A 20,678-nucleotide genomic window follows, 5' to 3' on the forward strand; every position below is an offset into this window, starting at 1 on the left:
GGTGACATGAGGTAAATGATGTAGTCATTGTGACATAGCATTAGGTTACTACTGACCTTCTGACATTAAGTCAGGAGAGTCATCTGCTTCTAGAGTAAGGCGAATGGCAGGTAACTGAAACCACAGGAAAGGGGGGACTTACTGTACACAGATGAGATTCTCCTAAATTACATTCTCCTAGAGAACATGGAATGTATATGTATCCTTTTTTTATTTCTTTGAGTACATAGATATAAGAGTCTCAAATATTTGAGTAGGTTAGGCCATAGAGTAGAGTAGTTGAGAAATTTGAAGTCAGAGGGTCCAGGTTTCTTATACTGCCATTTATAGCTGTGTGACCATGGCACGTTGTTTAATCTCTGAATCTGTTTTCCCATCTGCAAAATGGGAATTATAAATCCTACTCGTAGGATGATTATGAGGATGAAATGAGTTAAAGTACTTAGTAGGCACATGTTACATAGTAAGTACCCCGTAAATGAATACATCATGTATTTACACTTTTTTGATGTAGATGAAGGTGAGTTTGGGTCTCCCATATTATTCTTAAAGGATGTTTCCATGTAAATAGAATTAGACATCTGGAAAAAGGGTGAAGCCCCTTCTGCTGAATTTCATTTTTAAAATCAACTCTGAAAATTTTATTAGCCTTAGCGCTCTGGCTAAGGAAAAACAAATTCTCCAGAGTCTGTGTTGGTTATGGCCTCATTTAGGAAATAGAGTTTTAGGGAAATGGCCTCAGGAAAAGCACATGGATGTATAATCAGAATGCACATGATGTAACATGGTGGTTGATATGGCTGGTGGGCATATCATCCTCTGGTGACATGAGCGGTTTTCTGAGTCTGTTCCAGCTAGATTTGAAAGAATGTAAGAGACATGCTTATAGTGACTTGATCCCTCCAGCTCTTCTCTATGTCTCAGGCTTGAGTGGATAAGATGAACACAGGTCCTTTGAATTTATTAGGGCACTTCTTCCCCCGTGGAGGCCCCCTCCCTCCACTGCTGATTGAGTGCCCACTGAACATTTCCCTTCTCGACTCCGTGTCTTCATCAGCAGGACATGATCTGTGCCCAGCACTACTTTTGAGGCTAGCTTTGTCATTTCTCCTTGGATTATTAGTACCCTTTCTCTGACACAGTCTATCACCACCTAGTGGCCACAGGTAAGACTGCGTTACAGAAACTAGAATGCTACCAGGGGGTGGGTGGTGGTGGTGGTGGTGGTGGTGGTGGTATTTTGTTCTACTCAAGATTTGAACACTACCTCTTTTTGGTCCTGAAGTGCAGGGTTTAAGGCTGTAGAATGGTGCTTAACAAAGGAACATCACTTGCTTTTCTTACAGTTAAGCAATGGCACTAGGTTTAAAATGCCACACGCAGACTGGGATAAATGCTCCCCAAGCCTTGTTTCTGATAGGATGGGTTTTCAGCTTGCCCAGGCATGGGGAAAAAGAGAAGTGTCTCTGGAAATTTACCTTTGTCTGTTTGACCTCCAGGTTTGGGGACAGGCTGGGACTGAAAGGGCACACATGGCTGTGGCCAACACCAGGCATGTTTATAGCCCATGTCTCCTGATCTCTTGGTATAGAGAAGGTTTTACTTCATGTGCTTGTTGTGGCTCTCTCTGCAGCGCTGTGGTAATCTTTCTCAACAGACAACATTAGGGGAGGTGGTTTTATGTTAACAGTGACCATTTCCTATATATACAAGCTTCAGCCAGACTTGTCTGAGCTTGAATTTTCTTATATATATATATATATATATATATATATATATATATATATATATATAATCTGCCTTTTTTCACCTGTGAATTATATAATCAGGAACTTCACCTTTGATGAGTACATAAACCAGTGGAGTGCCCAATTTACCTTCCCCCTTTGTTCTTTTTATGACTCCTGCTCTCAGCCAGGTGATGTGCTAGGTTGTAAGGATATAGTGGTGAGCATGAAGGGACACAATCCTCACCCTTAAGGGATTTACTAGTTGGGGAGGTATTAACAGAATTATCACCCGAACAATATAAAATTGCTATGAAGAAGGAGGTACAAAAAAAAAGGAGGTGCATAGGAATCAGAGTGAAGGTAGAGTAGGGCTTGGCCTCGTTACAGAAGTCAGGACAGGCTTTTTAGAGGACTGAATCCTTGAGTTAAGGGCTCCAGGTACAAGTAGGACATTCTAGGAACTGGCAAAACCCGGAAAGGGAGTTGAAGGCCTAGGTCCCTCAAGGCATCTCAGACTTTGGGAGGGACTTTGGTCTTAGTTTTTAGAGCTATGGGAATCCACCGCAGGATTCACTATTGGAGCTGACATTAATGGTGGGAGAACTGATTAGAGGAACAAAAGTGGGTGTGGGGGACCAGAGCAGAGGCATTTGCAGTTACATGAGGCAAATGGTGGCATTTGATTGAGGTGTTGCTGATGGTGATGGGAAGAGTGAATAGAACTGAGATGCTTAGGAGGATGGGTAGACACACTTGGGAAGGACACTGTGCTGCTAGGGACAACACATGAGTGTGTGACTTTGACTTGTGTGGCCGGACATATGGTGGCACTTTTGCCAAACTGGGGACGCAGCAAGAGGCCTTTGGTTGGCCCTTTTTCAAGATGGTATAATAGGAGAGAGAGTTTGGCTTAGAGAGTGGTAAGGTTAGCTGAGAATGGGAGTTGTGGGCAAAGCTGCACTCTTGGGGACTCATGTCCACCTCTTAGCCCTCACTGCAGGTCCTCTTACTTGGCAATCTCAGATGTTCTACATGTAAGCCAACTTCTGTTACCATGCCCAGTCAGTTCAGTACAACATGTCTTTGAGGGCCTCCTTGTCCGGTCCTGTCTCAGGCACTTACTATGCATTATGCCAGGGAACCACTCATGCATAGTTCTGGAATCATTCCAGATACAAGGTGATCAGGCACAGAGAGTAAGTATAATTGACTTTCAGACAAGGGAGAGATTAGCGAGGCCTGGGGATTTAGGTGTTTGTGCTTCAAGCAGCCAAGAGGCCATTCTTGTTACAAGTACTTACCTTGGCACTTGGACTTCATTAACTGTAATCAGTTTCTAAATCCAGGGAGATGTAACCAAGGAATAAAAATTTTTATGGAGAGTTATATACAGTTCTGATAACTTTGGAGGTCAGAGAAAGGAAATAGATGTGCTGAAATAACTGTGATGATAAGGTTACCTTGAGTGCTTCATTATGTGTGCACATGGTGTGTTTGTATGTGCACATAGGTGTTTAACTTTCCCCAAGGAGAAAGTGGGAATGGCTTGACTTGTGGTACTGAGGTAAAACTTGTGTAAATTAAGGTAGATCCTAACTTTAAGAAAAAGCATGAACCTTCTTTTACTGAAAAAAGAATTGGTACTTAAGTTAAATTCTCTTAACACTTTGTGCAGAAGAGTATCTGGGGAGGCAGAGCATGGCATCCCCAGGAAGAGAAGGACACTTCCCCTTTGTTCCCCTAGTCAACAGACACCTTTGAGAGCAGTCCCCCAAAGCCCAGACTTCTAGCTGTTTCTGTGTCCCTTAGCTGCCTTGGTCTCCTCACTCAGAGGTGGAGGTGATTTAATTCTGTAAGGCAAATACTTGTCCTCCCCAGAAGCTACCAGTTACGACTTCTCTCTGCTCTGGCCAGCGTTCTGCCTTTCTAGCAACAGATGTTTCTGCAAAGTAAATATCACTGACTTCTGGCACCTTCTTCTATCTTGCACTGGACATGAAACAGTGGGTTTATATGAGCAGGGTGTCATGACGTTTGGCATCCACTCAGCACCAGTACCAGCCTCTCTTCCTTCTCCACTCCTCTTACTGGCATGTGCGTGTTAGATTCCCTTTGTGTCAGAGTGAAGACTCCAGAAAGAAATCTCCCTGCAACTATTTGGAGAGTTGATCATCTACATAAGATGCCACCAGTTATTCAGGGTTGAAATATATAAGAATCAGTGTGGGGATCCCTGGGTGGCACAGCGGTTTAGCGGCTGCCTTTGGCCCAGGGCGCGATCCTGGAGACCCGGGATTGAATCCCACGTCAGGCTCCCGGTGCATGGAGCCTGCTTCTCCCTCTGCCTGTGTCTCTGCCTCTCTCTCTCTCTGTGACTATCATAAATAAATAAAAATTAAAAAAAAAAAAAAGGAATCAGTGTGTTTTAGGTGTTCTTTTTGGGCGTCTTCTCCATTGTTCCATGTAACAGAGAGGGGTTTATCTCAACTGGGGTGAGGCATCATGGTATATCCACATATGCTACAAGGATCTCTGCTCCCAGGAGCTGATAGAGCCCCAGATCCCCACCTTTGAGCTGTGTGCTCTTATGTCCCTCCCGTAACTTAGCTGAGTTCTCAACACAGGTAGTCCTGCTTATTACCTTCCCTGGGTTCTGTCATTGCAAGATTCACACGTTAGGAAAGAATAGACCAGCCTTGCCTAGAATACCAAAGCTTACAGTATACTAAGTGCTGGGGCAGTCTGTCTCCCTCCGTCTCTTGACAATCTGATGGATAAGCTGAGGCTGACAACTTAGGTCAGGGGAGGCGACTTAAGAAGTTAGGCCTAAGCTAGGGTTAGTTACACCTTTAGTAAACAGTGGAGCTGAAATTTGAACCCAGGAGCCAGGTGAGGTTGGGGTGAGGGCAAGAGGCTGGGGAAGGGGCTGATTGGCCTACAACCAGGACCTTATGCAAGGCAGGTATAAAGGGGGAGTTTTTCCAAAGCAAACTTGAGCTGCTGTTGCAAAGACTGGGGAGCAGATGCTGAAAAAGCAAAATACCCAGTGTCCCCCTACGCCTTTCCCAAAAGATTTCTCTCTCAGGAATGAGCCATTCAAGCCCATTGTGAATTCCTTTTCAGATTCCAGTAACTGGGACTCTTAGTATATCTAGCTGTGTTCCCTGGCCTACAACCCAGTATGAACTCCAGACCAGTACTCACCACCTAATTCTTCCATCAAGGGGACAGGCCTCCTTATATCAGCTTCACAGGGCCCACATGGCTTCTCAGGTTTGTGTTGTGGTGGGGTGTCCTGTGTGTCATTCAGCAATGAAATAAAGTTACTTTCTGGTCATAAGCTAGCAGGCCCTGCTCCAGGTTAAATGGGTCCTCCTTTGAAAAGGCCCCACAAAGGCCCTGTTGTGCATTATTAGCTACTCCTTGATTGTCATTAGTAGTTGCCCTTGGCAGCACAACTTCTCAGGTGCATGTTGGGAGATTTCCTAAACCTAGCTTACATTTCACCTTTCTTCCACTTTGTGTAGATGCTTGTCCAGCTTGAGTCTTTCTTGCCTATGGGGGAGGCACAGATGATTGTTAGGTGGATAGAGAAGCAACCCTATTTGTACTCTTGGCTCAAGGCCTTTGTGAGTTCCAATCAGGAGAACATTCTGACCATAATGGAACTGAGCACAGCCATGCCCATATTCTGTGCCTGATACCCCTTGGCCTTCTTGGGGGCTTTGTCTTCCACTATGAAGGGTGATTCTGCCTTTATCTCATCCTGCCCACTTGTGGCCTCCTGTCTTTCCTCCTCACAGTGTTCTGACATTGAGATGACTCTCTTTCTTTCTTGACTTGCTGGGGAGTGATTTGTGTTCTTAGGTATATCCTCAGCTTGGGTCGGCCAGTTTTAGGAGGTGTCTGATTCCTCTGCCAGCATCTTTGGGCTTTTTGCCAAGAACCATTCCATTAAAGTGACTGAACCAAGGAGAGAACAGAGACTATTGGCTGTTGGCTTCTGGGTTCTTCTTCTCCACTTTAGGTGTCCTCCTCATTTGGTATAGAGCAGAGGCCCTTGCACAAGCTGTCTTGAGATTCATGTCATCTGAACACATAGGAGGATGGTCTCTGAGCAGGAGCCCCTGCTCTCTGTGTGGGAAGCCTGAGACCCAGACCTGAGAACAGCAGGACTGCTTAGCCGGGCTCTTCACTGGCAGCTACTGCTTAGAGGAAGCTCTGGGATTGGTGAGCTGCACATTACTGATTGAATTTGTATACCCTGCTCCATACACACACATTATTCAGGACATACTGAGCAGGATGTATTGCCAGGTACACAGAATGGAAACAAACAAAACCAAAAGATGGGAAAAAAACCCCAAACAAACATGACTCCTAACTTTAAGGCACAGTCCTGGGAACTAATGAAGATGAGAACTGAATGCCATTGGTGCTATTATTCCATTAGATTATGTTGATCTGTGAAGCCAGAATCCTTCCAACCTCCTTCTCATATCTCATTAAAGCCAGTCCATGTTGGCAGTTATGCCTCCTATTTTCCTCCTTTGGGAATTTGAACATAATACCATTTCTCTTTCAATAAGGGAAACATCCATGAGGGTAATTTGAATGATTAGCCTAATCTTCGGGAAGGCTGCACATGGAATTAAGTTAAGCACATTTGTACCGAGCAGCTGTGTCTGTCAGGCCACTTAAAGGTACCTGGCTGGTTTTATACCCTTAACAGAAGCTGAGGGTTCAGGAGGGATCATTGGCTTTTAATGCTGTCTTAAATAAAAGCTTATTTTTTAAATTTGATAATTTGAATGTATCCAAGGGCTTGCTTTATAGATAACACATGTGGGGTGTGTTTTTACCCCAACTCAAAACATTGCCAGGGCTTTGTTCTTGTGGCGGGGAACGCGATGACCCAGGGAAATAGTTCAGACGGAAATTTGTCATGCTGGCTGGTCATTCTGCTCATGAAGGGAACTGAAGGTTGTGAGAACTCGGCCTCATGTGTGCTTGAGTCAGAATAAGGAGTCCAGGATCTCCTGTGCTGTGAGAATGGGGCGCTTCATGCCCTTTCTTCCAGCTCCCTCTGACCTCCTGGGAGGTCCATTGGCTGGGCTCATCCACAGGTATAGATGCTGATACCCAATCTGACCTACGCTTCCTCCGTAGGTCTTCTTCCGTACAGATGCACACGACAGGACTCACTGCGTGGCTTAAGGAATTAGAACTGGGGCCAGAATGGTTAAAGCAGTGTAGTGGAAATAGTAATTTTTCAGGCCAATCAGAATTTCACGTTAGAAACAGCTGTTCAGTATTTTGAGTTTACATTGTGTTTGGAATAAGCCTCAGGGACAGATCTGGCTGCTACATTAGTAGGACTAAACCGTACAGCATATAGGAAAATCAGTTGATGTCAGTAATTCATATTTTTTCTCTTTTTCTTGCCAGATTTGTCTTTGGCGAAGAGGAAATTTGCCGATTCCTTGAATGAATTTAAATTTCAGTGCATAGGAGATGCAGAAACAGATGATGAAATGTGTATAGGTAAGTCATAACCATGAGTATGATAAGACGGGTCACTGTTTATCATAACTGTCGGTGACCTTGCTGAGCCTTTTCCCTGTGATAGGAAGTATCTAAGTGTCCTAAATTCAGAAATCATATCAGCAGTGGTGGGGAGCAGGGTGAAGTGAGGATCAGGGGCCAAGGGGCTATTCTGGGTTTCCCCTCAGAGTTCTGGGACTATCTCTTTCACCCTCAGACCTGTAGGAGGAAGCTTGAAGGTTTGCAGTGGGGTTCTGCTCCCCACCCTCCTGTAGTGTTTTGCTTCTGGCTGCTTTTGTGACTTTTCTTTGCCCCAATCACAGTAGTATAGAACTGAGAACAAGAACAGAAGATAGGTAGATAAGGGAAGAGTTGGAGATTGCAAATAATAGTTTGTGGGCTGAAGTCAGAATACAATCATGTTTTCTTTGGCACTCATTTTTTTTAATTGAATTAACATATAAATTGAATTTGTGTAATGTTCTGGTTTTCTAGATTTTTAAAATTGGAGAATCTGATCAGCTGGCCCTACATTCAGGCCTGGCAGTAGTTGGCTAGAGCTAGGTAGCTGCCACTGCCTTCAGATGGACAGAGGAGTTTGGTGTTCAGCTCTCCTCTCCCTTTCCTTTACCAGAGGCTGAGGGTGGGGTTACCATTGATTACTTTGCTGTGCTACTTCTCTTTTCACTATTACCTTCTGTGTCTTATAGGCAATCCTGAGAACAGAGGATTTACAATATCAAGACACCTATCTTTGGCAGGGTCCAGTCATTGCCCTAAATTCTTCTTACATTTGGTCATCTTGGTTAGCTCCAGGGGTGAGCAAGGATTGAGAGAGCTGTCAAATGCTTATTGAATCCCTGTTGTCACCAGAGTGCCAGGATCTGAGGATGAGGGAAGGCAGCTGGGAGATAGCTGAGAGCAGTGGAAACGCATCAATGTAACCCCTGAAGCTCCCCAACATTACATGCATGTCCTGAATATCCTCAGGGTTATTGTACTTAATGCCTTTTGCCTTTGGGAATAATTTGGGTAAAGAAGACTCTCCATGTCTGACCACCATCCTGCAGGCTGCATTGTATCAATAGGTGGCTTGAGGACTCAGGAAGTGGAATCCAAGGAGAAGCCAGAGATGTGGCTTCCATTGCGAGCTGCACTGATGTAGTTAGTTGTGGTGCCAGAGGAAAGGTTGGTTTCTGACGCAGCCCCACAACCAGAGTTGAAAAGGTCAAATCCTGAGCAGGAAATCCTTCAACTCCTAAGCGTAATTCTTCCCCTTCCAGCCTACGGTCTGGAAGCTGGCCAGCACCTCATCAGTCGTGGGTAGTCTCAGGAACAGGCAGGTCTTTGAAGGAAATCCTTTGCTAGTTAGAGTGCCAGGTGAAATTAACCTGCATTCAGGGTCATCCTGGATCGTTAATGATTAAAAGATAAGGGGAGCCTTGGGAAGCAATTGACTTTAGGATTCTGCATGTGCCAGGGGAATTCAATCCATAGCATAATAGCTGTACCTGGAAAGACTCCCAAAAGCTCATTTCTCTATGTCGCTTTCATGGCACTTTCTCTTTTCCAGCAAGGTCTTTGCAAGAATTTGCCACTGTCCTCAGGAATCTTGAAGATGAACGGATACGGATGGTGAGTATGGCTGGGCTGCTCTTGCTCTCATATAGTGTGGTTCATGTCAAGAGATTTGTTGTCAGAAGAACTGGGTTCTAGTCCAGCCTCTACCACTTGAGTGTTTTAAGCTCTTGAGCAAGCCTTATCTTCTCATCTTTGCAGAGTTGGAAACGTTTCACAAATGTTAAGAGATTACTATGGATAACTTTATTTTATTTTTTTTATTTTTTATTTATTTATTTATTTATTTTTGATAGTCACAGAGAGAGAGAGGCACAGAGACACAGGCAGAGGGAGAAGCAGGCTCCATGCACCAGGAGCCCGATGTGGGATTCGATCCCGGGTCTCCAGGATCGCGCCCTGGGCCAAAGGCAGGCGCCAAACCGCTGCGCCACCCAGGGATCCCTATGGATAACTTTAGAACCACATTTATTGGCCTCCCAAAGATTCACTCTAAGGTGAACCTATAAGGTATGACTTATGGGTGGATCTTCTGAATTGTTTAACTTTTGGGGGCCTCTGATGCCCTATAGGCAAAGTGGGGATGAAGGTGTCACACTTTGCTCCTTGCTCTCCTTATCTTATTGAATTTATCCAAGTGAACCCTGCCCTTCAGGGTTATTCTGAAATACCTAACCCAGTGCCTGCCCTCTAGTATGCACCCAGTAAATGGGCACATAGTAAATGATGGTAATTATAAGAAGTTCTTCAAAAGGAGGTACTATGCAAATTTAAGAATCAAATGCTGATCTCTAAGTTCTTAAGAAATATCTTCTGTATTCTAATTCTAATGTGGCTCAGCATCAATGGATGAGAGATTCCACATCCACAAGAAGTTCTTTTACATCCTCTCTTTAACCCTGAGATACCAAGAATGAAGCTGATTTGAAATCCTCCTGCTGGCGGCATGCTGATTTGTCCCCAAGAGTTCTTGTCCCCAAGCTAGTGGTGCTCTAGAGGCCTAGGAAGAGTCTATCTATCAATGAAGATTTTTCTTCTCTTCCCATGCTAAAACTGCTCATTTGAAACTAAGTTCACTGTCTTAATCTGCTTAGACTGCCATAACAAAATACCCTGGGCTGGATGGCTTCCATAGCAAACACTGATTTCTCACAGTTCTAGAGACTAGGTAGTCTAAGACCAAGGGATCAAGGAACCAACTGATTGGGTTCCTGGTGAGGACCCTTTTCCTGGCTTGCACATGGCTACCTTCTTGCTGTGTCCTTAAATGGCAGAGAAAGGGGACAGAATGGCTGTTGGTTTTGGCTCAGAAGAAGGGCATTAATCCTATTGTGAGGACTCCACCCTGATGATGTAATTACCTTCCAAAGACTCCATCTCCAGAAAGTGTCACGCTGGGGATGTTAAATGATAAAATGAGGCATATCCTATTTTTAAGACTTTGTTTGAACAAAAATTGGTTCAAATTGGACAGTACCAAACTGGAACTGTTTAGGAAAGCTCGACTGACAAGAACTATAGGGGAAAGACTTTTATGGAGAACATATGGAAGTAGCAAGGAAATTAAAGTTGATTGGCTATATCTCAGGCTGTTGCCTTATTTGGGAAAGCCTAGTTGTTTCTATTTCTTAACCTTGAGGGATTTGCAGCCTTGGGTTTTGGTTGGCTTATGTAGGCTATTAGAGCATTGGAGCCACCTACGTCTAGTGGCCTCTTTGTTTAATTAATTTAACAGAGGTTAGGGCTTCCCCTATAAGTCTTGAGGAGATGCTGTTCAGTCCATAGCCTCAACCAAGACATTATATATGCACACATTTTTAATTTAACCCGCATGATGACTTTGTGAGGTGGTACCTATATCATCTCAGGGTCTAAATGAAGATATTGAAGTTTAGAATGGTTAATAACATGCCTAAGATCATATAGTTAAATAGTGTCGCAGTCTGGATTCAAACCCACATTTGTGTTAGACAAAGAATGGGGGAATTTCTTTGAAATCGCAAACAGCAGAAGCTCTCACCTCCTGCCCTGCACAGAGACTCTATTTTCCTTGATTGCTCATTTTTGGGTGCTTGAACCAGAATCAGAAGGCTGGTGGTTGCAGCAGGTTTGGTGGTGGGTGGAGGCAGGGGGAAGCTTGTCTGTGCACGTGCTATTGTGTAAGAAAGGGAAGTGATTCTTTTGAGTTTAATTCCTGGCCGAGTCACTATTTGTGGATGGGGGGGTGTGGTGAGCAAATAACGATGAAAACCCTGTAGATGCTATGGCCTGTGGTAAGAGAACAATGACTGGATTATACTCTTCAGCTTGCCTCTGCAATTTTATTATTTATGTCAGTGAACTGAGTTTCTTCTGTGTGTGTCTGAGTATCTCACTATTACAAGCCCCTTCCCCACCTCCTCACTCTATGGCAGCCTCATCAGTTCAGCTCAGCATTGCAAAGCTGCACCTTTTTGGGGAGCCTTCTCTGACTCCTTGGTGTATTTGGCCATGCTTTGTATATTCTTAGTATCCAGTTCATGTCTCTGGATTCTCCACTTACCACCTTGTGTCTGATAATCATTGCATGTGTCTGTTTCATAATAAGTAGGAGTTCTTGAAGGGCTTGTAGTGGGCTTCTGTGTCCCCAGCATCAGCACAGTGCTTGGAACTGAGTGGAAATAACATAGTCATAGATTCTTAGACCCAGAACAACCTTACTTCTCACTATATGTAGTCTTTCATTGGCCACATGGGAAAACTGAGGTCTAGTGAACATGAATAGCAAGCAGTAGAAGGACTGGGACAGGATCTTGGACATCTTGGTTCCCAGATGAGTAGTTACTGCTTTTGTGTATTTAGTTTCTCCTTAAGGCTAGATTGTCAACCACTGGAGCAACTTGGGAAGTATAAAATACACTGATGCCTGGGACGAAGTACAGAGATTCTGATTTTATTGGTTTGAAGTGTAGGCTGGACATTGGGGTTTTTAGAAACTTCCCAGATGAGCCTGACATGCAGCTCAGGCTGAGAATTGGTGGCTTAGGGGTTCAGCATACCACTGTGAGCTTTGGAGACTTACCTTATTTGTGCAAGATTTAAGCTAGTGAGCCCATTAAGCAACATCAAATAATAATAAAAATCAAACAAGTTAACATTGCAACCCTCATGTTAAAATGCTCTCTTCTCAGATAAGTGCTTTCAAAATTGAGAAAAAGGCAAATGGCAATAAATTTGGAGACCTGCCACCTTTTATTCCTCCCTTGCCTAGTTAGTTCTTGGCTGTGTCCATCTTTGCCTTTCTGGCATTTACTCTGTTGGTTTCATTGTGATGTATATGCATGTGACTTAGAAAAATAATGCTTTGTTGCATCAGGATTCCTGAAATAATTAGTTGAGCAATGAAGGAGCAGTGAATGACTTAAAAGGAAAGATTGTAAAATATTTTACTGTCTTAGAATAGACCTTAGAATCTTAGAACTGGAACAATCCAGCCTACTCATTTTGCAGATGAGGAAATTAGAGCCCAGAGAGGTTAAATGCTTTGCCTGTGGTCACACAGTTGGCAGCCAGTCAAGAAATAATTCATTCATTCACATAGTCATTGAAAAATATTCGAGTGCTCCTTTGTTTTCAGCACTCCTCTGTGTTTGGGGGAAAATGGCAGGCAAGTGAACATTTACAAGATAGTGATTGTGTGTGTGTGTGTGTGTGTGTGTGTGTATAATGGTGAATTAGAAAACTTTAGCTGGCTTACATCTTTTGAAGAAAACCCTTGGTGGGGTGGTGAGAAGTTACTTTGGAATATGCTGGTGATCATGGAAGGCCTTCTTAAAGAGGTGACCTTTAAGCCAAAACCTCAATTAGAATAAGAAATGTGTCATCCATCAGAGCATTTGGGGCCAGAGCATGTGAGGGAATGACCAAATGCAATGCCTGAAAATGGGACAAGTTTTGTACATTTGAGGTGCATGGGGATGGTATGGCTGGCATATAGGACCTGATGGAGTGAGAGCTGGGGGAGGAAGTTGAGTGGCAGCCAGTGGTCTGGAGGCACAGATGTCCTGATCTTAGCCTAGTACTGGTAGGAATACAAAAAGTCAGGCTTGGAAGGTTTTCATGCCACTTAATGTCCAAAGGTGTTTTCTTGTTTTTAACCTAGACTCAGTGTTGATCTGCCTAAAATATATCCACTTAAATGTAACTTGGGTGAATAGGCATTTACAAGATGTCACCCGAAGCTGAAATTTAGAACCTACCCTGTTACTAGTTCCCCTCTGCCTTTACATGGTTGCTTACATTTTTAGAGGTACTCATTTTTATTATTTTTGAGATTTTTAAATTTATTCATTAGAGCAAGCAAGTGAGAGCACAATTGGGGGTGGGGGGGGCCAGAAGGAGAGGGAGAAGCAGACTCCCTGCAGGACCCTGAGATTCAAAGGCAGACACTTAACTAAGTGAGCCACCCAGGTGACCCAAAGGTACCCATTTTTAGAGAATCAGCCATAGGAAGAGTTCCATGTTGTGAGATGGTGATTTTGATCTGACATGCTTTCATTTCAAGTATTGTGAACAATTGGCACATGCAGTAGTATTACTTGATTTAAAAAAAAAAAAAGATTCATTTATTTTAGAGAGATTGAGAACATGAGTAGAGGGAGAGGGAGAGAATCCTCAAGCAGACTTCCCACAGAGTACAGAGCCCAACGTGTGGGGCTTGATCCCAGGACCCTGAGATCATGACCTGAACTGAAATCAAGAGTCACTGAGCCAACTGAGCTACCCAGGTACCCTGCTTACTCAAATTTTAAAGTGAGACACAGGGAGGCATTTTGTGTCAGAATTGCTAGAGTTTTTTCCTGATATTTGCTTTTGTGTGTATGTGTGTCTACTCCATTCCCCTGCCCTGTTTTTCCTCACCAGATTGAGAATGCCAGCGAGGTGCTCATCACTCCCTTGGAGAAGTTTCGAAAGGAGCAGATTGGGGCTGCCAAGGTGAGAATTACGCAAACCTTGTTCTTGGATTTTCGGGCAGCCCTGGTTTGGATTTTATATAGTGGCTCATCTGTTACTCACAAGCGTCTAAAGTAAGATTGAGTGGTCAACCTCAGAGCAGTCATTCTAGTATTTTGTTACCTAATCGTTTTGTGCTGGCTCATAAATCATGTAAAAGTAGAAGACATGCTTCCTTGTGTTAGTGGATACATGGGTGCTTGGACAAGGTGGAATTGTTCTTATTGCAGAGGTTCTGGACTCAGAGCCTAGACCACGCCCTCAGGCAAACTGGGCCTGAGGGCATGGTGACCCTATTCTGAGCTCCTTTTTTTGTGGAGTCAAAATGTGCCCTTTGTTGCCAGATCTTGACGCTTTTCAAGAGAAACTGAAAAGCCAGTTTTCTTTGAAATTTCCTGGTTTAAAAAAATGTTGGCATTTTTTTTTTTAAAAGCCTATTTCCACATGGTGCAGGTCACAAAGCAGGACTGCTTCAATTTCTAGGTCCCAGTTTGTTACCACTGACCGGGAGGAACTGCACCTGAAATGTGGCTGACTTGTAGCTGAAATTTCCATGAAAAGACTACCAAGGGAATCTTGTTCATTTTTGAAAGATGGATTCTTCAGAGTTACCCTGCTCTGTGAGAAATCACTAGGAAACCCTAGGTAGTTTGTCAGTAGGGTGTTCAGGAGGCCACCTGCGGGGAAGGTGTTTGCATTGGGATCTAGGAAAGCAGAAGGATTTTCAAGATTTTCTTCCTCTTTTTCTGGAACTGTAACTCCTTCAGCTGCAGTCCTTTGCGCCACCTGCAGGGAGTTTTGGGCAACATGACTCTGACATGTTTAGATTTTTACTCAGTTGTGAAATGGTCTTGAGAGGTCGATGCCCGTAGATGGGGAAAAGGTAACTGAAATATAATGAAGTGGGATCTCTCTCCCCACCCCACCTAATAAGCACATGTGCTTCTGAAAATGAATACGATTGGGGCTGAAAAAGATGTGCTGTTCAGTCAGGGTTCTTCTGAGGGATGGTGGACTGCAGTTTGAAGGATGGACCATAGCGAAGATTTTTCTTCCAGTTCTTTAGCACTTTCTACCAATTTTACACTTTACATTTATGAAGAAATTAGAGCTCATGGGTTTTATATCATGGATTAAGGAGTGTAAAATTAAAAGGGAGTCTTGTTCTGCTAAGATTTTGTCCAAGATTTTGCCATAAGTGTCCCTCCCCAGGTTCTCATGTTTGTGGGCCCAATGAGCAAACCTTCACTTTAGTGGCCTCGGGACCTGTGCTTCCTACACCATAACATACAGTAGTGGCTCTGGACATTCTGAAGAGCTTTGAGACAGCAACAGAGCAGATAGACCTCTTTATTGACTCCCCTTTCCAAGAATCTTTTCTGCATCTGAGCACAGATGTTTCTCACTCTGGCCTCTTCCCTCAGCCCTAGTTTTGGGCTTTCATAACCATGGAGGAAGAGCAGGAGTCTGAGTGGGGTCCTTTTGGGTAATACCAGTAATTGCAATGACTGGAGCAGGTACTTTTCTGGGGGTGAGGTAGGGGTGGGGCTGTAGATGATGGGATGTAGGAGAATAAAATAATTTGTTTAAAGTCATTACTCGTAAAAACGTGTTGCCTCTCATACACACTCTGATCTCTCATTCTTCTTGAACAGTGTGTGATGTTGGGGGTGATTTCTCCTTCTCCTTCCTGTGTCATTTCCTTTTTTCACTGTACTTGTTCCTCCCTTCCCCCTACATGCACATATTTATATCCTAGTATTGTATACATATAAGAGAAAGCAAAGAAACACACTCTTCACCAGGCAGTCTAGGCAGCAGCCTAAAGAATACCTAAAAGCCAGCCAGGGCTCTTGAGCAGCCAAGTGGAAGTTTCTGAACTCTGCCTGTGTGGTGCTAAAATTACCCTTCCTCCCCCTCTCCTGCTGCTTCGGTTGCTATAACAACCTGTTGCTACTTGCAAGAAGCAGAAGTTAGTGTTGGATATGAAGACTGCCAGGGAGGAGGACTCCTGGGCATTCTGGTGTTAGTGTAGCTGCCCTGCTGTAGGGCGTGAGCCCAGAGCTTGACCCTATGTTCAGAATTCTGAGTTTAGGGGAATTTGTTTTTCCTCCAGCTGAGGTACATTTGGAGAGCTGTGCTCTACAGTGAAAGTAGAGAAGAAGTTAGCATTGGTGAATAGGGGGCCCTAACCTCACTTGTGCCATTGGCATGCCAACTTGGGGAGTAGCTGAACCTCTCCGTGCCTGTTTCCTGATCTGTAGAATGGGGGAGCAATAATATTTACCTCCTAGAGTTCTTTTTTTTTTAAATATTTTTATTTATTTATTTATTTATTTATTTATTTATTTATTTATTTATTTATTTATTTATGAGAGAGAGGCGCAGACACAGGCAGAGGGAGAAGCAGGCTCCATGCAGGGAACTTGATGCGGGACTCGATCCCGGGTCTCCAGGATCACACTCTGGACTGAAGGCGATGCTAAACTACTGAACCACCCGTGCTGCCCTACCTCTTAGAGTTCTATGAGGAAGACATGAGTAAACACATGTGAAGTGCTTAGAACAGTGTTATATAGTCTTTTGATGTTAGCTGTTAGGTTCAATACACATAGTTCATTCATTGAAAAAAAATACATGAGTGCCTGCTCTGTGCCTGGCTCCATGTGACACACTAGTTTATGGTAGAGAGCAAGTGAAGATGTAATGTGCTCATGGTGTGGCTAGGGTGAACGACCTGAAACAAAAAGGTGTAAATAAACATAATTTCCAATTGTGGAAGTGCTATGAAGGCTTACCTTCATAGGACATTGGACATAGAAAACAAGGAGTGTTCTCGATAAGGAGGAGGAGGTATGTTCAGATGATGGGCCTCTTTACCACTATTGCTGCGATGGCTACTGTCATCACCATTCTTGAATTTTACTGTGCATTTCCTGTGTGCTGGGCTCTCTGCTAAGCACAGTCTATGGTTTATCTTATTTTATCCCAATAGGCCTATGAGGAAGTGGATGTTTTTATTCTTACTCTGTTAGACACTCTCAGAACTGAAAGAGGAAGAAACCTGAGCAGTTACCTCATGGAGTACCTCAGTGTAAGAACCCAGTTCTGGAGAGGGGCCGTGATTTGTTTAGAGTCAGTCCGTGTAGGCTTGGAAATAAGTTCCAGAACCCTAATACTGTCTTTTGTTCATTTAGCCACCCACAGTGGATTCCCTGGAAGATGAGCACCATGTCATACCTGAGTTGGGAATTTAAAATCACTAACACCACCCTCCTGTTTTAAGAACATTATCTAAATCTTAGTAGACTTACCTTTGAGGTCTTATTGCTTGGTTTCTCAGGACAGAAACTGCTGCCCTTTCTATTTAGCTCTTGAACATGGAATGTGGCAGTTTGGTTGCCAGAAAGTCACAGAATGCTGGTGACTCATGTTCTCTGGCCTTTTCTCCCCTCTGGCCAGCTGGGCTATCCCAGCACAGGGTTCTTGGAGCTTGCTGACAGGCTCCTGGGGTGGATCTGTGAGCATTAAGTGGAGTTGGAGCCCTAGCTCAAAGTTATTGGTTCTTATACAGGAAAGAGTTGCTTGAGACAAGCGTCTAGCTTAAGGTCTCCTTGGGCTTTTTCCTCACTTGCTTCTGTGTATTGAGTTCTTGTAGATAAGGTATCTTTCAAGGAAAATTCAGATTTGTAGAAATGGATACATGTCAGCTAAAAATGGTATGTAATGATTCTACTCTTTGAGAGGCTTAGAATCTTGTTGACCAGGTAAAATGGTGTTCTAATGTGGCAGGAGATGGTCAGGGCTTCAAGTGAGAGCTTCTTGGTGATTCCTGTCACCTGTGCTGCTTGGGCTTCCCAGTGTTAAGCTCAGAGCCTTTGAACTTGCTGCTCTTGGGCTCTAGAAGTGTCCACCCTGTCCCTCACATGATTATCATGTCTTAGCTCACGCTCCCTCCCCAGTGAGGCCTCTCTTGAGCGTACTGTCTGCAGCATCTCTGCACCTTATTTCCTTCATAGCACTTGCAGTTGTCTGTAGTTATTTGTTTCCTGGTTAATTATGTTTGTCCTACTAGAATATCCCCAGCAAGAGGCTTGAGATCACTTTTGCCTTGTCTAGTGGCTAAAGGAGCCCAACACAGAGTGATTGGCTTGTTATATCTTTGTGAAATGACTGGAGATGTCTCTGAGCTGCTTTATCTGGCTGCAAAAACTTTTTTTCTCCTCTTAGAGGCCTTGGAGTTGCAGAAAAATAGTTCCTGTGGGTTCCACCTGAGTCAAGATTAAGACTTATGGACTCAGTGAAATTGATCCTGTTTGTTAGGCCACTGTCCAACATCTTCCAGCCCCCTTATTGCCATTCCCACTAGGAAGTGAATGGAAAAGAGAGACCTCCTGTGAACATGTGTCTCAGGTGCGATTGAGAGGTAGGCTTTGGAAGCGGCCTATTCTGGCCTTAGATCCCAACTCTGTCACTCTGTATGACTTTTCACAACTTAACCTCCCTGGATCTCAGTGTTCTTAACTGTAAAATGGGAGATACAAGTAGAATCTCTGTGAGTCAGTGACTTGGTGGGAAAGCAGAGATTATTAACTGTATTATGATAGTTATCTTATTTTCCATTTTGAAAAATGTTAATGTAGGATCATGCCAGATATAGGAAGAAAATTACCCATTATCCCATTTACTTAACTTGATTATTTTCATTTATTTTTCCATTTAATCTTTGTTTATAGGTAGTTATACTCTATGTACAATGCAGCAAGTTTGTATCATATTAATACTTCACATTAAATAATGAGCAACTTACTATATGACTACCTAGCCTTCCTAATTAAAGTTATTAGATGTCCCACCCTTTAATGATCTCAAACCCTATCTTTGGGCACTGATGTTGCTTTGGCTTTTTTGTTAGTAAAAATGGTGCTTCTGTGAATACTTTTGTCTTATTTCTTTCTTTTTGAATCTTTTGTCATTTTAAAGACCCATATATGTTACTCTTGTGCTTGGGGATATTAGGTCTATATATTAAGTGCTTTTTGACCACTGTTAAAGCTGGGTCTGCCCTTATTCTAGACTTGTCCCACTTAAGCTTTAAGTAGATCTTAGTGCTTTGGGATTAGCTTCATAGATAACTTTGCCCCCATTGTTTGCCCTTGAACATCCTTGGAGTTAAAAACTAGAAATTTCGGTTTCACAGTTGAGCTTCTCAGAATGTGGAGTCCTGGATTTGCCACTATTAAATACTGGGCTTACCTTGTTTCTGGCATTGTATTGGTTCCTTTATGATAGACACTGAAAACCATCAGTTTGTTGTTGGTGGGGGTTGGAGTGGGTGGCTTAATGTAACATACATTTATTTGAAGAGTAGGAAGAGCTGGGTTGTCTACTGTCCTGGGTCTGAGAGAATGGTGAAGCTATGAAATTGAGCAGGCAGGTCTTGACAAGGTTGCTTTTATTCCTGCAACATCTTACTCTTTTTCTCCTTTCTACTTTTTGCCAGGAAGCCAAAAAGAAGTATGACAAGGAGACAGAAAAGTATTGTGGCATCTTAGAAAAACACTTAAATCTGTCTTCCAAGAAGAAAGAATCTCAGCTTCAGGAGGTAAGAAACTTCACTAGCATCCTGAATAAGGTATTTAAGTTCTGTGTCGTGCTGGGGATACGTGTTGCTTTCTCTTTGCCAGAAAGTCCTAGAGTTTGAAGAGACCTCACAAACCAGGAGCTTGACCCCTATACCTCATCAGATGCCCGAATGCCTGTATTCCCTTTGTATCTTCCTGCCCGCAGCACACGTTTTCCGGCTGTCCAACCTGTCAGTGCTGTGGGGGCACATACTGCTGATAAAGATCACGTACTTCCTTGTTGGGCAGGTCTAGTCACTAAAATATGCTTCTTCTGGGCAGCACCGGTGGTGCAGTGGTTTAGCGCTGCCTGCAGCCCAGGGCGTGATCCTGGAGACCCTGGATCGAGTCCCACGTCAGGCTCTCTACATGGAGCCTGCTTCTCCCTCTGCCTGTGTCTCTAACTCTCTCTCTCTCTCTCTCTCTCTCTGCATCTCTATGAATAAATAAATAAAATCTTAAAAAAAAATAAAATAAAATATGCTTCTTCCTTTCAAACTGAAATCTAGTGTCCTGTTTCTCTGACCATTTACCTTGATTCTGCACTTAACTGCCTTATTTTTTTTTTTTTGTATATATATTTTTTTATTGGAGTTCGATTTGCTGACATACAGCATAACACCCAGTCCTCATCCCATCACTTACTGCCTTACTTTTTGACTTCCTGCCTTGTATCAGTGATTTGAAGTGTTACCATCTGGAATGGTTTGGTCATTCTTCTTTGTTGTTTTATCTTTAAAAGATTTTATTTATTAGAGAGAGAGAGAGAGAATACAGGAGCAGGGTGGAGGGGCAGAGGGAGAGGGAGAAGCAGGCTCCCTGCCAAGCAGGGATTCCCAACCTAGGGCTCCATCCCAGGACCCTGAGGTCATGATCCGAGCAAATGGCAGACACTTAACCAACTGAGCCACCCAGGTGCCCCTGTTGTTATATTTTTTAAAAATTATTTCAACCAAAAGAAAAATTACTTCAACCAGTGTTTGACATTAGCCTGCCTGCCTGCCTGCCTTCCTTCCTTCCTTCCTTCCTTCCTTCCTTCCTTCCTTTCTTTTTTCTTTAAGTAGGATTTTTCATTCATATATTTTATGCTTTGGTAACCTTGTTTCAAAAAGGGTAAACTATCTGACCTACCCTGAGCCTTTCTGGATTGACATGAAGAATAGTTCACTTAGAAAAGTAAGTTAGCTTTGCAGCCATGCATCTCTGATCA

At 43.4% G+C, this 20,678-nt stretch overlaps 1 protein-coding gene across 17 annotated transcripts in view; it reads left to right on the top strand.

Moving 5' to 3' along the window:
* The window catches only part of ARHGAP26 (Rho GTPase activating protein 26), a 418,456-nt gene that overhangs the window by 93,929 nt on the left and 303,849 nt on the right, over window positions 1-20,678 (top strand). For 14 of the 17 annotated variants that reach the window (XR_012031158.1, XR_012031159.1, XM_072826299.1 and 11 more), the window contains exons 2-5: window positions 7,179-7,274; window positions 8,848-8,909; window positions 13,755-13,826; window positions 19,348-19,449. Coding sequence is in view for 15 of the 17 variants with exons in the window: in XM_072826299.1 (XP_072682400.1) it covers window positions 7,179-7,274; window positions 8,848-8,909; window positions 13,755-13,826; window positions 19,348-19,449 (332 nt within the window). In the remaining 2 variants the exon portion in view is untranslated. Of the gene's footprint in view, window positions 1-51; window positions 111-4,853; window positions 5,004-5,832; window positions 5,961-7,178; window positions 7,275-8,847; window positions 8,910-13,754; window positions 13,827-19,347; window positions 19,450-20,678 lie in introns of those variants that run through there. The other 3 variants (XM_072826308.1, XM_072826309.1, XM_072826310.1) reach the window with 3 other exon arrangements.

The sequence above is a fragment of the Canis lupus genome, chromosome 5 (assembly GCF_048164855.1).
Source record: "Canis lupus baileyi chromosome 5, mCanLup2.hap1, whole genome shotgun sequence".
In the NCBI taxonomy this organism is placed as follows: domain Eukaryota; kingdom Metazoa; phylum Chordata; class Mammalia; order Carnivora; family Canidae; genus Canis; species Canis lupus.